Source organism: Carettochelys insculpta, chromosome 9, assembly GCF_033958435.1.
Source record: "Carettochelys insculpta isolate YL-2023 chromosome 9, ASM3395843v1, whole genome shotgun sequence".
Taxonomy (NCBI): Eukaryota; Metazoa; Chordata; order Testudines; family Carettochelyidae; genus Carettochelys; species Carettochelys insculpta.
In genome coordinates, this window is record NC_134145.1 from 11,564,508 (window position 1) to 11,580,602 (window position 16,095).

The 16,095-nt window shown below is 42.3% G+C and overlaps 1 protein-coding gene across 1 annotated transcript; it reads right to left on the reverse strand.

Annotated features, from left to right (window-relative positions):
* Positions 1–42: 42 nt before the first annotated feature.
* Positions 43–15,903, reverse strand: CZIB (CXXC motif containing zinc binding protein). The gene is made up of 8 exons (XM_075002893.1): positions 15,801–15,903; positions 15,628–15,711; positions 13,724–13,780; positions 12,650–12,731; positions 10,179–10,210; positions 9,512–9,589; positions 1,337–1,402; positions 43–274 (listed from the first exon to the last, which is right to left on the reverse strand). The coding sequence occupies exons 1-8, from the start codon at positions 15,804–15,806 to the stop codon at positions 197–199; spliced, it is 483 nt and encodes a 160-aa protein (XP_074858994.1). The 5' UTR covers positions 15,807–15,903; the 3' UTR covers positions 43–196.
* Between the last annotated feature and the right edge of the window lie 192 nt (positions 15,904–16,095).

Below are 16,095 nucleotides of genomic sequence, written 5' to 3' on the forward strand. Positions count from 1 at the left end.
GTACTGAGTTCATGTGAGTGAACTACTTGAACACAAGCAGACTCGTAGAAAATGGCTTTATTAATGAGTTTGGGGACAGCAAGTACAACTCAGTTGATTGTTGAAGTACAGCCATGCAGAAAGTCACTCCAGCAGAACTTCTGTAATAGCTACAGCCCAATACTTAGCCAAGATGTCAAGATTTTATGAAAAGTGATTAACATTTTAGAAACTTATGGGTAACTTCATAGATTCCAACAGACTCCTTTATTTTTTCATCGTAGTCATTCCAGTCCTGTAGGAATTCAAATTTTACAGCATTAACTTAAAAGAGAAGGGGGTTAGTATTTAAAATCAAGTACCATCACAGTTCCAAATTTCTGCAGGAAGAGTTCATGCCCTCAACCTGTCCAGTTCTACATCTAACAGAAGTAAACACCATGTCAACCTTGATTACTATTTTTGGTTCTCTGTGCCTTATATATTGAGTCTGTTCTGGTATGGCTATGATCTGAAGAAGTGGGTCTGTCCCATGAAAGCTCACCTGATAAATTATTTTGTTAGTTTTTAAAGTGCTACTGGACTGCTTTTTTGTTTTCAACCAATTAGCTTCACGCTTCTTAGTATTTTTAGCTTCAGGAATTAGATTTTCTGTCTCCGCAGACTGTAGCCTGTAACAAAGCCACCAGTCTTGGTGGGTGAAAGGATTAATCTGCAATACCCCATCTGGTGAGTCAGACAAGCATATCTTCCTGTCATGTGAAATTCCAAAGACAGGCACTGTACTCGAGATTCCTGCCCGTGGCCCATAAACATCCACAGCATCTGTGGGCCTGTCTATAAGGAGACATTGTGGTATTTGAAACAACAGTAAATCAAAATTTGCTACAGAATTTTTAGTGTGCAGTAGCAGGGTGTAGCCTGGCTGTGCCCTAAGCCTCTGTGTACACAAGCCCAAAGAGCTTTATTCTAAGCTTAAAGGGAGCCTGCACATCACTATTCAGCACCTGGAAAAAATCAGGACCTGCCTTAATACTTCCAGACCAAAAGAAATCCAGTGCCCCCAGAATAAAGATTTCCCAGTTGATCAAGACTCTATGGATTATGGGGTCCCAGCTAGCATTTTTAATGAGCAAGCTGCAATTATATTTTGCCCATTCAAAATATTTAACATGTTTGTGATTAGACACTTTCGGATAAGGGCCCTCAGGTGGATGCTAATACTGAGCATTCATGAGTGAAGGTTTCTTCTCCACTTTGGATATGTGCACTCACACCATTCAAAGGAACATAAGGCTATCCTTTTAAATGGGTGACTGACTTCTGGAGATAGGGAAACTGAGGGAAAAAGTTTTACCTTTTCCAGCAAGCTTATTTCATTAAAAGGCGTGCCAGACTCTGCACCTTCAGCTGCAAACCCAGCCTATAAAAAGCAGAATTAAAATACACTCTTAGTTATGAGTTGTAACAAGTCCAAATATGTTTGAAATAGTTCAGACATGGTTATGCAGTTTAAGTATTTATTGTAGTGAAGCCAGTTTTCTTACAAGTGGGTATAAAGAAGGGCCAAATTATTAGCCAACCTATGGTATCAATAGATGGTATGGCCCTCTGTTTAATAAGCAAGGAGAGTTTAAGCCTGACTGTTCATGTAATTAAAATGCTCAAGTTTTATATGTTTGATTCCAAAGGAATCAAGGAGCTGTAGAGTTTGGGTGTATCCTGTTGCCACAGGAACATTACCAAAACTATATGAGTAACATGGGAAAGCAAAGAAACATCAGTTTTGCAGAATGTACCCAAAATTTCTGTGGCATCACAGGTTTCTACGTGTATGTCTGTAAGCAACAAATACATTACACCAAGGATGAGCAAGGGTGATCAGGCCCCACATTTTGTCCCTTCAATTAGCAGGGCCCGCCCAAGCTGAGGGATGACCACAGGAGAGAATACGATGGGGAGGGCACTTGAGAAGAGGCTGCTAGGGGCTCCATGGGTTGTCCCAAAAGGGGAGAGGTGCCTGGGATAGGACCCCAGGAGGCCATGCAGAGGACTCAAGGGGTGTGCTAAAGGGGTAAGGGCACATGGGAGGTACCTTGAAAGGGAGAAAGGCATATGGGATTCAGACAGGAAGACTCCAGGGCTCACCTGCATCACCACCTCGTACATGTTGGAGCTGCTGTAGAGCAGGGAGGTGGCAACCCCAGGCTATGCCATGTTGATGGATTGGCAGCAGCACTCTCTGTACCAGAATTTGGGGTTGGGGCAGGGGGGCAGCAGGGTCCCACCCACCATCTAGCTGTTTAGAGCACATTGGCTGCCTGACCAAGCTGGGAAAATCGCTGGCTACTCCCCTCCCCCTTGTTAACTTGGTTAAAGATAAAAAGAACAAAAAATTGGCTATATTAAACAGGGAACTCTTTCCTGGTTGTGGAAACTTGGAACCTGGCCTGCGTTCTTTGTAGATGTAATCCCCACTAGTTTCTATGAGAAGTTTGAGTGTACAAGGAACATGCTTTCTGGCCACAAACTTTAAAGCGTTTTGGGGTCTGTGAAGACATAAGGGATTTAGTCATACACATCCCATAACACACAACGAATGTCAATGGGAGTTGCACATTTACATCAGACATCATATACATTCTTTACATGAGTGGAATCATAAGTCCATGTGAATGGAGGAAGGAAGATGCATCTTCACCCACCACAATACAGAACTGCGGCAGAGCAAAGAATGAAAGTGGAGAGGATGCAGAACCAGCACTCCCGCCTTGTTCAATGGTTTAACGTTCCATGGATCTCCGTGTGACAGGCTACTGTGATTCCAGCAGGGCTTGCATTCTTACTGTTTGTAGCATCAACTGGATACTCTAATCTCTGCTAAATGGAGCTAACAAAGTGATTTGTCTGCCCTCTGCTGACCAGCTAAGGAACAACAGTAACTGAAGCTTAGAACACACCTAACGGGGGAAAAAAATCAGGAATTCTTATCACCTCACTTTCCAACATTGCAATCCCCCTGTAGTTATTCTGCTTACCACTATAAAGTGTCATTTCTGACACACTGCAAGGGAGCTACAGTTGGGTAAAAAGAAATTTTGTAAAGATGCATCTGTTTTTCAGCTGACTGATCATACTTCTGCAGGTGGAGGGAGGGGATGGAGGCCACCATACAGAAGGCTATTACAATAAGAGCTATTATAACTAGAGCCCTACAAATCCATGCATATCCACATCTGTGGGTGTGTACACGGGTAGTAGTAGCATCCTTCAGTCTATGTAGACTATGGATCGCGCCCTTCGTAGTTCCATTTGGCATCCTCATTTGCAGTGTCGGCTGTGACTGTGAAGACCCACATGAGAGTGACAGTCCTTGCTGCATATGTAATGGGTGTCTGGCAGGTCCTTGCTGTGCTTTCTGTGGGCTCGCTTCTCCTTTGCTAGCTGTCTGATCCTCACCTCACCCTTCTGAAGGCCCTTGTATAGGTCCTGCCTCCATCTGCTGCGATCATCTGCCAACTCCTCCCAGCTGTCTGACTTGATGTCTACTTCCCTGAGGTCCCTCTTGCAAACATCTTTGTAGTACAGCTGGGGGTGTCCGGGAGGTCTTTTGCCAGAGGCTAGCTCGCCATACAGGATGTCTTTTGGGATCCTTCCATCATTCATCCTGTGAACGTGGCCAAGCCCACGGAGCCGCCGCTGCCTGAGGAGGGTGTGCATAGTTTGGATTCCAGCTTGCTCAAGGACGGTAGCGTTGGACACACCGTCCTTCCACGATATTCCAAGGATGCGCCTGAGGCAACGCAAGTAGAAGACGTTCAGCCTCTTTTCCTGGCGGGCGTACAGGGTCCAAGTCTTGCTGCCGTAAAGGAGGGTGCTGAGGATGCAGGCTCTGTAGACTTGCATTTTGGTGTGAGCGTACAGCTGCTTGTTATTCCACACTCTCTCGCTGAGTCTGGACAGAGTTGTGGCTACTTTACCGATCCTCCTATTTAGCTCAGTCTCCAAGGACAGGGTGTCAGTGATGGTGGACCTGAGGTAAACGAACTCGTGGATGACCTCTAACGTATAGTTGTCAATGCTGATTGATGGAGAAACAGCAACGTCCTGAGCAAGTACATTTGTCTTCTTGAGGCTGATGGAGAGCCCAAAGTCCTTGCATGCTTTGGAGATACACTGGTATCATTTTTGCAAATATGAATATGGATGCAGATACAAATTTTTCATCTAGAACCCTGCAAATTTGTGAATATCCACCTTATATCCGCAGGTAGCCACACCCAGGGATGTGGACATCAACAGATCATTTGGTGTGTGGAGGTGGATGCAAATTTTGTATCTGTGCTGGTATCTAATTATAGCCTCCTCTCCCTTGGCAATGCTGGGAATGAGTGACAGCTAAGGGGCATGCAGACATGTAAACATGCATCCTACGTACTCATTGGCTTGTCAGATTTTAACATAGAAATAAATTTATAGTTCCAGTTATAATGCCAACAGGAACAATCAACTGGCCAGTTAGTCGCCTAGATGAATGGGCTTCAAGAAAAAAAAAAAGTATAGTCACAACGTACACCACAGTAGTCCACTTTAGATATGCTTAATTGTGCATAGAAACAGGAAAACTTTAATAATAAATTCAGTACGTCACAACAGTCTGCAGGAAGGATAAAGCCCAGATTTTATTTGTCAGTCTACGCAATTTACTCCTAATCCTACTGGAATAATAGGTTAAATAGAGCAAGGAGTTAGCTTATGTAGACCATGATCGGACACAAGCAAACCAATAGCTCTCAGCAGAAGAGCTCTAGATTCCAAAGGGACCATTATGATCATCTATTTTGACCTCTTGTATAATACAGGATATCAGACTTCCCCCAACACTATTCACAGCGCATGTATTTTAGAAAACAACACAATTGTGATTTTAAAAGGGACGAATTAGGGAAAGATCCCCCACCACCCTCTTCAAATTTTCCCAAGCCGTTAATCACCACAACTTTTATCCTCTGTTTCCGGTCTGAATTTATCTAGCTTCATATTCCAAATTTTGGAATGTGTTGTGCCTCTCTCTTCAAACTGAAGAGCCAATCATCAAATATTTATTTCCCATGGATACAGGTTAAGGGGTGACTTGACCTAACAGCCAAGGTCAAGATAAACAGATTGAGCTCTTGGAGACTAAGTATAAGGCATGTTTCCTGATTCTTTATTCATGCACCAGATCTTTCTGTCACACTGATTATCCACCAGGATCCCCAGTCTTTTTCAGACTCACTGCTTCCCAGGATAGAGTTCCCCCTCTGGTAAATATGGCCTACATTTTTTGTTTTCAGGTATAACATTTACCCATGCTAAAAAAGTATATTGTTTGCTTGTGCCCAACTTGCCAGGTGATTCAGATCACTCTTATTAGTGATCTGTCTTCATTGTTTACCACTCTTCTCCCTCGCTCTCCCACAACTTTTGAGTTGTCTGCAGACTTTATCAGTGCTGATTTTGTTTTCTTCCAAGTCACTGAAAAATGTTAAATTACATAGGGCTGGGAACCAACCCCAGGTGGCCCACTAGAAACACCTACTCAGTCATGATTTCACATGTACAATTGTTGTGAGACCTATCATTTAGTTGGTTTTTAATCCATTTAATATGTGTAATGTTACTTTTCTGTTCTAGTTCTAAAAATGTTGCGGAGGGTACCAAGTCAAGTAATTTATAGGAGTCCTAAGTATTACTCATCAACACCAGTACCATTATCAACCAAGCCTGTAATCTCATTTTAAAAAAATTAGCTTGACAGAATCTGTTTTTCCATAAACTCATGTTAATTGCCGTTAGCTTTATTACCCTTCTTTAATTTTTACTGAGTGCTGCATCAGCTGCTTTATTAGCTTACCCAAGAACCATGTCAGATTGTAGGCCCGTAAGTTACTCAGATCATTCCATTTACCTTTATTAAAGGTTGGTACATTCTTTCTTCCAGTCCTCTGGATCTTCCCCACTGTTCCACAACTTACTGATAATCAATATTAACAGTCCCACAAGCTCGTTAGCCTACTCTCTTAAAATTATGGGCCACCTTATCTGCTGTTTTAAAAAGTTTAATTTTAGTAGCTGTTATTTCACCCCCTCCTAAGATACTGCTGGAAAGGGAAGTTATCATATTCCATCATCTTTCCCTCCCCCTCTGCCCAACTACAGAACAGAAATATTGAATTACTTGTCTTTGTGTTTACAGTTAACTCTACTCTCCATCTAGTAAGGGACCAATGTCATTGTTGGTATTCTTTTTGTGTCTAATATACTCTTTATTTTCCTTCACTGACCTACCTAAAGTTTTCGCGTTGTGCCACTTTTCTTCCCTTATCATCTCCAATTCCTAGCTTCTGCTTTTTATTCGATACTATCATATTCCTCTCTATTCATTAAATATTATTTTTCTATGGTTCCTTTTATGTTCCCAGTAAACCAGATCCGATTTTAAAATGTAGTGCCTTGCATGTTGATTAGTAACAGAGACGGAGTTGTGCTAGTCTATATACAATCAAAACAAAAAAGTAGTAAAGTAGCACTTTAAAGATTAACAAAATAATTTATTAGGTGAGCTTTCGTGGGACAGACCCACTTCTTCAGAACATAGCCAGACCAGAACAGACTCAATATTTAAGGCATAGAGAATCCCGCCCCTCTGCTCTCTGATTTGCTCACCTTTGTAATTTTTTTCTGATTTGTCAACCTTGATTTCTGGTTTTGGTTCTCTATGCCTTAAATATTGAGTCTATTCTGGTATGGCTATGGTCTGAAGAAGTGAGTCTGTCTCACGAAAGCTCACCTAATAAATTATTTTGTTAGTCTTTAAAGTGCTACTTTACTGCTTTTTTGTTTTGATTTTAAACGGTGTGACAGCCTCCCTCATTTGTGGTACTCTGGCTTTTTAGAAATCTGGTAAGTTCCCAATGATCATTCACACTTTTCTCCAAGGCAGCATGGCTCACAATTGTTTTTAGCTGTGTTAAAATTTACCCTTGTAAAGGACACTTATTTCTATATACTGGTTTGCACTTTATTCTGTTTGCAAGTTATAAATGTGATCAAGGCATGATCACCTGTACTCATTACCTTTGTCATCATGAGGTCTTACATTAAATTCCCCTGTATAGAATGCAGTACTTGGAGTTAGAAAAATACTACAAGGAAAGCCCAAGGAGGTTTTAGAACTGGCAACATGAGATTTCTAGCATGTCACTCAAACTGAAGTCCCTACAAGCACAAAGTTTTTCTTCCTGTGCATATCAGGTAGGTGATTAAGAAGCTGGTTACTCCCTGTGATTTGGTGGTCTGTGGAAGAATAGGGTGGGCTCTACCTCTTAGGAGACTAATCCACAAAGCATTTAAGATCATTTACAGCCAGTGACTTGGAAACAAGTAATGCTATTCTTGATGGCATGCTGCCCTTTTGCCCTCCACCACTTAGCTCACCAACACTTTTTTTCCAGCATGCTTCCAAGTTCCCGGAAGTTATTTTCACTGCAACACCCATATCACAGAATCATTAGAACTTGATAGTGAACCATGAGTGGATAACTGATGTCTTGGTTCTTGGAAAACAGTGTGCTGTGCCATTGTCTGCCCTTGCACAATGTTTTTTCTAGGCTTCTGAGTATTGAACTCCCAAGAAAAATCATCTGTCTCGCTTGGCTGTTTGGAGACCTCTTTGTGAGAAATCATAATTTTCTTATACGAATGTGTTCAGATGCCATCCACAGGTTTTTGCCTTCCATCCCCATGTTCCTCTAGACTAAGTGGATCTTCAGAGATCTTCCACAGTTTCCATATCCAGGACCAGCTTATGAGTTGAAACTTCTAGTTGTGTGCAATTTCTCCAAGTCCATTTCTCTGTGGGGGCCAGTGCCTATCCATCCTCATCGGTCTCCCAGGGCCACCTTGCCTCTTAGAAATTGGAAAAGAGGCTTGGCAGCTTAATTCTCCAATTCCTTGGTGGTCTGCTTTTCTTCCTAGAACTTGGGGTACTCATTTCCCAAATCTCCATCTAATAATTCCTCAACTTCTCTGATTCTCAGTAGTAGTTCCATTTGCCCTTCCAGTTCAAGAGGTTCCCCCCCGCCCCAATATAGCCACCAATTTGCACTTTGTGCAAGTAAGTCTCTTCTGGCTTCAGGCAGGAAAGAAAACATGACATATGTTGCAGGTCATCACCACTGCACAGCTGGCTGTCTTGAAATGGCATAGAGAGCTGAACATGGAAGGAAATCTCACTCATTAGCTCCCTTTGAAATTCTACAGTTAAGTTGCCTTAGTTTGTGACTCAGTATTGCTAGCCAGTGACTTATTACCCAAATGTGTCTGCTTAGCTCAGCTTTGCCTCTCACTATCAGGAGCATTTAGCCAGTCAGATTTCAAACGGCTGGGCCAACTAATGCTCCAAAGACCAGAACCACATCATCTCACCAAGACACCAAGCAGACTTGTTCCAGCTGCTTCCTTGGGCATCCCTGGCCCAACTGAACAGCCTGGACACAGAACAAATTGCCAGACAAGAGGCATAGAAGGGCTGAACAAACCAGTCACCAAGTCTCACTGCCTCCAGGCAGAGGCCCTAGCTATCCTCTTGGAAAGTCTCTTAGCTGCAGTGGCTCTGGAACTAGTTTTAGGATCAGAGGTGCTGAGCTGCACTTCTCTCTCCCTTTAGACCTGTTGAGATTGAGTCCCGGAATGGACAGACTGGACTCAATTGCTGCAAATGGCATCCAGTATATGCAGTCTGGAAACTAGAACACTGTCAGTACTGGTGGTGGGACCCTGGGAGACCAGTCAGGTGCTCGTGGCAGGGCTGTCAGGACCCCATGGGGCCTTCCTGAAGGTCAGATCCCAAGGCTGGAGGAACTGGCAATGGGAAGCCAGGCGCAAACCGGCTCTGCTGCAGCACCCCTTCTTACTGCACTTATGCTTAGCTGTCTTAGTTTACAGTAGAGAGACTCACTCAGTACCTTCACCTTTGTTTTGCAACAGAGATTACGGATGCCTTCAGTAAGCCCTGCTCTGCCTTTCAATTTCATTTTAAGAATACATGACTCCATTTGTAGAGATGGCTGAACTCAGCAGTCAAATTCTGAACACTGTCCAAATTCAGGCTTATTAACTCTAATTTGTATGATAACCAACCCAGATCTCTTCTTCCCATCAGTGATCCTTAATTAGACAATCCAAAATATTTAAAGACTCCTCACTTCCTCATGTTGCCCTACTCTAAAGAACCATCAAATGACTTCAGATCTTCAGTTTTCTAGAACTTACAAGGTACTTCGGGGGGAGGGGGGATCCAAAGAGAGAGTGACTTTAATTAGGGGAGTAGAATGAGGTAAGAGACAACTGCAGAATGGGGATATTATTGGAGAGTCACAGTGCATTCCAAAATGAACAGTGCAGTTTTGAAAAGAGTGTGCTATATCATTGTAGAGTTCAACAGAAAGGCACCTAAGAGCCATCAAATAGATCGTTATTGAGAACTTGCCTGTGGTTGAAAGTCAACTGGCTCAAGACCGCGGCACTCAAACTCCACTATTGTCTTAAACTTCTCACTGTCTTCAGCCTAGTAACAAGTCAGAATAGCACTGAGTTTTTAGGTAATTGAAGGGAATTAACAGTCCACACATAAACATAAAAATGTTTTAGAAGCAAGATAGCCAAACTTTGACCAAAATTTTTTGAATTGTTATAAAAGGCTGATAAAAGTTAGCTAAGAGACTGGTCTAAGCAAGTTTCTTAGCCCTTCAAAGGTAGGCTCCCTGAGACCAGGGTAAAACTATATATTTACTTAAAATGTGACTGATGTGCCTGATATTGATGGTGAAATATTTAACAGATAGATGATTTGATATTTGAGTCTGAAGCAGAAGGAGCAAAGTGAGATATGAATTGATTGTCACTGTCCACATTATAAAAAGATATACTTTCACAAATGCACAGCTTCACTTTTACAGCATCCCATTTGCTGTGTTGTGTGTTCCTGTCAGGAGATACCTGGGTGTTTTTCCTCTGTACTTCTGGGAGGAATACGATAACAAAAATTGGGAAGCCTTTTAATAAACTGATGCTTATTACTGATTACATTATTATTACATTACTGATGCTTATTTCACTTATCAGCTGTATCATACAGAAAAAAGAAAACAACTTACATTATAGGGCTTGATTGTGTCTCTTAATATATCTATAAAAAGCGGGGAAAGAACAATAAAACTCAAATTTATCATCCTTCACTCCAAAAACTACTACTTCATTTAAAAAAAAAAAAAAAAGGCCACTATTTCTAGTTTGTCCAACAAAATCTATACCCTTGTTTTTCCCAATGCCACCAAGTTTATCTCCTGTTTTATTTTCCTCTTAAAGAAGAGGACACAATACATACTTACAACATGATTTTAAGGTTCCAACCATACAAATCTCTCAAAGTCAACCAAGGTTTGAGTTCAAATTACTTACAGGATTCAGCCAACAACATTTCATTTTTTGTTTCTATCCCCCAAATCTGTATATACAGGAGTTAATCACTGCATCAGGCAGCACAGACCTTGTAAATACATTCCAGTATTTTTAACTAGCTTGTCATTGTTTTATTTATTCTGTAGGAGGGCCTTGCCTGTAAGACACATTTTAAATACTGATTTCCCTTTTCCTTTATGTAAGCACTTCAGTAACACAGATATAGCTTTACAACATCACAGCTCCATCTAGAGAAAACAAATCTAATCTGGGCTGACTGTGTAGTTGGGCAGTACTTTGTAGGAAGATCCCAAGAACCAGGCCAATGCAAACAGTACCTTGGATGAAACTAACTTCCAATATATTGACCACAGTCACTTGCATGGATGCTATCAATTTTGCAAATATCAGATAGCTTTTTATATTTTTGGGAGTCCACTCCTGCAAACTTTACTGATAAAAAGTAGTTCCACTGAAGTCAATAAGTGTACTTGTGCAACTTCAAGGCTCTCATGATTAGTCTAGCGGAAGATAAGTGATTAAGAGACAATGAATGTTAAGGTGTAGATCACTGGTTCTCTAACCCTGGATCACAATCACCTTTGCACTGTGTCACCCAGACTGGCTTAGACTTGCTAGGGCCCAGAGCTGAAGTGAAAGCCTGAGGTCTCAGTCATGGACAGAAGGACTGAGGCCATCTGCCTGGGACCGAAGCCCTTGAGATTCAGCTTTGGCCCTGTCACCCATTGCAGCAGGGCTCAGACTTAGCTTTTACCCACCCAGGAAAGTAGAGCTTGGGCAGATTCAGGCTTCAGTCCCCCATCCTGAGATCATGAACTAATTTCTGTTGTAAGAAGGGAGTCACAGCAGAATGAAGCTTGAGAACCCTCAGTGTAGATGATCACCAGCTGCAGGGTGGGGGAAAAGAACAAAAAACCCTCTCCTTCCCAGAGGCTATGTCTTGACTAGCCCCCAACTTCGAAGGGGGCATGGTAATTAGGGTGTTGGGAGATTACTAAAGAAGTGCTGCGGTGTATATGCAGCACTTCATTAGGCTAAATCTCCCCTGTGGCAACTTCAAAGTGCTGGCTTGCAAGGAGTAAAGGGACTTGGAAGTACCTGCAGCTACACGCAAGCCGGCACTTTGAAGTTTCACACTTCAAAGTTGCCACGGGGGAGATTTAGCCCAATGAAGTGCTGCATATGCACCACAGTACTTCTTTAGTAATCTCCCAACACCCTAATTACCATGCCCCCTTCGAAGCTGGGGGCTAGTTTAGACAGAGCCATAGTATGATGCTGCTTATGTATGGATACCAGGGAGGCGTTTCCTTAAGACTCATCCAACACTGGTCAGATACTGATTCGACAGATCATCTTCTGCACTCTGTGAATCCCTAGGTTAGTAACAAACAGTTTGATAACTAAAAGAATAAATGCTAGCAAGTACAGAAGTTATCCAGGAAATCCTTGGCTATAGCTGTTCTTTTTATCCTTTTCACAAAAATAACTGGCATCTCCTTTTGGCCCCCAAAGGGTTGACATTGACATTTTAAGTGTACACTCAAACTTAGTGCTACAAAGCACAGTAATTTGTTTCTAAATAACTTCATAGAAGAGAAGCATGTAGTTTAAAAAGGGATACCATTAACTTCAGAATCATGTTTCTGTTGGAAAAACTTGAACTTACTATTAGTAATGATAGGTGCTAAAACAAGGTAAGGAAAAATTGTTGTTATTGTTGTACTAGTTTTTATACAGCAACAGAGAGATAGTTGTGCTAGTCTACATACTATCAAAACGAAAAAGCAGTTTTTGTTCGTCTTTTAAGTGCTACTGGACTGCTTTTGTGTTTTGGTTTTTATACATTTTTCATATTTGTGTAGTCAGTCTTGTTCTCATGTTGATTGTCAGTTGCATTTCCTGTCTCACTCACAAACATACTATTTTAAGACAAGCACAAGCAAGCAGGGGAAAGTAAACCCTTATAAACACTGTTACAAAGCAACTTACAATAGAAATTCAGTCCGTTCTATTTAAATAGGTGCTCTTTCAGAATATTTTTGTTTTGTTTTTTAAAGTAATGTACAAAACAAAAACAAAAAACCACAGCCCAAAAATCAAAAACAAGTTGCCAGCATCCCTTAAATCGTGTAAAAGGCCGTACCTATGGAATTCTCTCTGGAGCACAGCTTGCATTTCTGCACCATAGTGGCACTCCCTCTTCCTCCCTTAAGAGGAGCACTATCCTAAAAAAATTACAAATGGAGCCATCACTTTTTGCCAACTTTCTACGTTCTAATTGAGCAACCAAAAACTTCTGTAGTGATAGAGAAGTCTTTACATGGACAGTGGCAAACTAAAATAATTGTGTGTATTGTAAAGGTTTCTTTCAAGACAAGGAGTATTTATAATTCACAATGCTAGAGTTATTAAGAAATAACGTGTCATAAAACAAGATTTTAAATAACACAGACTGTCTTGATAACACGGACACATTCTATCCATTCCATAGGACATTTAGTCTTCAACCTGCCTGTGACTACTACTAGAACCCTGATCTTGCTTACTATTACGCCTACATCAACAACTTGCAGGACTGGGGCATGCAAGCACAGAGAAAAATGGTTCAGAATGCGAGTCTGAGGTTCTAATTCCAAATTAGCCCACAGACTTCCTGTGTTACTTTTGGAAAATCACTTCACCTCTCTGCCTCAGATTTCCTATCTGTAAAGTGGAATGACACTTCTATTTTTCAATTGTTATTGTCATGAGACAGTCAGATGTAGTGATATGCACGACAGAAATGCCCTAAAACAAATACCACTACATTTCATAAGTTATCTTCATTTCTCTTCCTCCCACACCCCACCTTCAGGTTATCTAAATTTCTAAAAAACTTGTTTTACCACTACAAGAAGAAATTCTCTGCTGGCAAAACCCTATTCTAATAGCACTTCAAATCCACTTTCTTGGCTGGGGAAAAATTTATGGGCTTTAATGAGGGGATGCTTTTCAAAAAAGAGACTTAAAACAGTAAACATCACCATCATTCTCATAGCACATTTCATTCAAGGATCTCAAAATAGGTTGTGAGCATAAAGTCTGACAGTTCCCTCAATATAGATCATTATAAAAACAATACTTTATCAGCTTTTAAGCTCATATAGTGAATTCCACATCATATGCACTGGATTTTGGGGTTTATTTTTAATGCACACATTGGAGTTCAGCAACTTACCATTAATCGCAAGTACTGCCATTTTTCAGAAATCTCACCACAGTTCCCACATTTCATCTGGAAAAGAAAAACATTCGTAGAATAAATCTGTTAATAAGCTGATCAGTAAAATAGCTCAAACCATTTTTAGACTTAAGTCTAACCCTTCTGTATTTGAAAAGTCATGGACAGCTGCCCAGGAACAATAGAAGTGATGGATGTTACTTAAACTGAAAAACAGCCATGATTTTACTTCACCATAACTGATCTTTTAATGTAAACATACATACAGCTGACAGTCACTCAACTCCTAAAAAACACTTTAATTTAACAAAACAAAACCTCAGCACAATTTGAGGCTCAAATATATTCATCTTTTATTTAGATGGCACAATGAATCATGCTTGAAATGTGCCATGAAACTGCTAACACTGTGTATATAACAAGCTGAAAAAAGTACATCTGGGATGGCAACGAAATACCATAATGCTAGCCATATGGAAACCATTCTACAGTGGTTTGCATTGCAGGATTCCATTAGATACCCATAATCTGTGTACTGGAAACCTGCAATTACCATTCTGCAGTGGTTTATAAAATACTATATTTAACACAAAAAAAAAAGCAAAAAAAAAAAAAAGCCCTGTGATACAAAAGCATGTACAGGGAACTGACAATTTGCCTGGGCCCTGCGTAAAGGGGGCAGGGAGGCGGGGTTTGGCATTCCCAAAAGGGATGGGACCTCAGGACTCCAGCTGCAGTAGCAGTTCGGAGTCCTGGGCCCTGGGACAATTGCCCCCATGCCCTCCCTCCCCCTGCCTGCAGGCCTGACACTGAAATGAAGGTGACAAACAGGGCTGAGAGACCATCTCCCACCAGCCTTCCCTCAATCCCTTCCACTCCCAACCCATAGCAATTTACACACTTATTTTAAGCTTCAGGGATAGCCTGGTTAGTCTGGATCTGCAAAACCACCTGATGATATGAGTTTTACCCAGGAAAGCTGATGGCCAAGTCAGTTGGTTAATCTTTAAGGTACCACAGGACTCTTCAAAGTTATTCTAGTTTCAACAGCGGTGGGGCCTCAGACTAGAGCAGGAGTCAGCAAACTTTTTACATTGGGCCCCACTTTTTGTCCCTGCAATTAGCAGTCTCACAACCTGTGTAATGTAATCCAAGCCAACTGAATTCAAATTCTGTTCATACAAAAAACAAACAAACACACTTTCTGCATGGGTAAGAAAATAGGTATGCAGAATGTAAAAGTGTTATCAGCATAGAAACAGGAATACACCTACAAAGAAACAGTAACAGATTTCAACATTTTTCATGATACAGCAGCCAATTGTACTCCATCCCCCCTTAAGAAATTTTACACACACACCCCAGAGGGGGCCTGCCCCCCTCTTTGCTCACCCCTGGACTAGTGGACCTCTGACAGTCCCTTCATATGTACACCCATTTTGGTAACCATTTTCCAAAACGATAAGTCCTGTAGTACCTTATAGACTAACATATTTTGGAGCATAAGCTTTCGTGGGCCAAGACCCACTTTGTCATATGCATGAGTGGTGGTGGTGGGGGTATCAGAGGAGGATTTAATATAGGCTTATGAAAAGGAGGGAGTCTCAGTCAAGGGGAGGGCCAGAGTTGACAAGGTCTGTTCAGTCAGGGAGGACAGGGCCCATTAGCAGCAGTTAATGTGGAGGTGTGAACATCAAGAGCGGAGAAACTGCTTTTGTAATTGGCCAGCCACTCCCCACGGTTTCCACTTTCACAGCTGCTGCCCTGCACCCTGGCGAGCTCCACAGGCGCGTACTGTACAAAATAAGGCCAGGGGCCTTTGACGCGCACGCTGCAGCCAAGCTTTGCTGGCTGGGGGAAGCCGGCGCACGGCGCTGCACGGACGCCTCCCCCGCACCTACCTTCAGATACCAGCGGAAGTCGTCTCCCACCGGCCTGAGGTTGGTGATATTCTCCAGAGTCGCTTTCAGCTGCAGCCCGAACTTCTGCAAAGCCAAGGGGAGGAGCAATGGAGTCAGCGTGTTACAGCCCCCACCGCCCCCCAGGCGCCGACAGCGCCGAGCTCTTCACCTACCCCCATGCTCCAGTCCTGGCCGCACCGCTTCCAGCACCCCCTACCCTCAGCCAAATCACCTACTCCCTCCAAAGGCTGAATACCAACTCTCGCGAGAGCGACTCGCGATGTTGTGACGCTTTCCCGTGGATTTTTGCCCTTAAACAGAATGGTCGCCTGATCCCATCGCGGACGGCGGAGCTGCCCTCAGTACTTTCGATGGGACTGAAGCCTCAGCGAGCTGGCCATCGAATCGCAGACCTCCGTTGGTAGACAGAGTCTGCCCTTAATAACGATGGCCGCCGCCCTCCGTTGG

What these genes read in the sequence shown, in the direction of transcription:
- CZIB (XM_075002893.1), bottom strand. An exon ending in CAGTTGACTTTCAACCACAG is followed by an intron (nt 1,403 to 9,511) that starts GCAAGTTCTCAA and finishes TGCTTTTTATAG; the next exon opens with GCTGGGTTTGCAGCTGAAGG. An exon ending in AAATAAGCTTGCTGGAAAAG is followed by an intron (nt 275 to 1,336) that starts GTAAAACTTTTT and finishes GAATTCCTACAG; the next exon opens with GACTGGAATGACTACGATGA.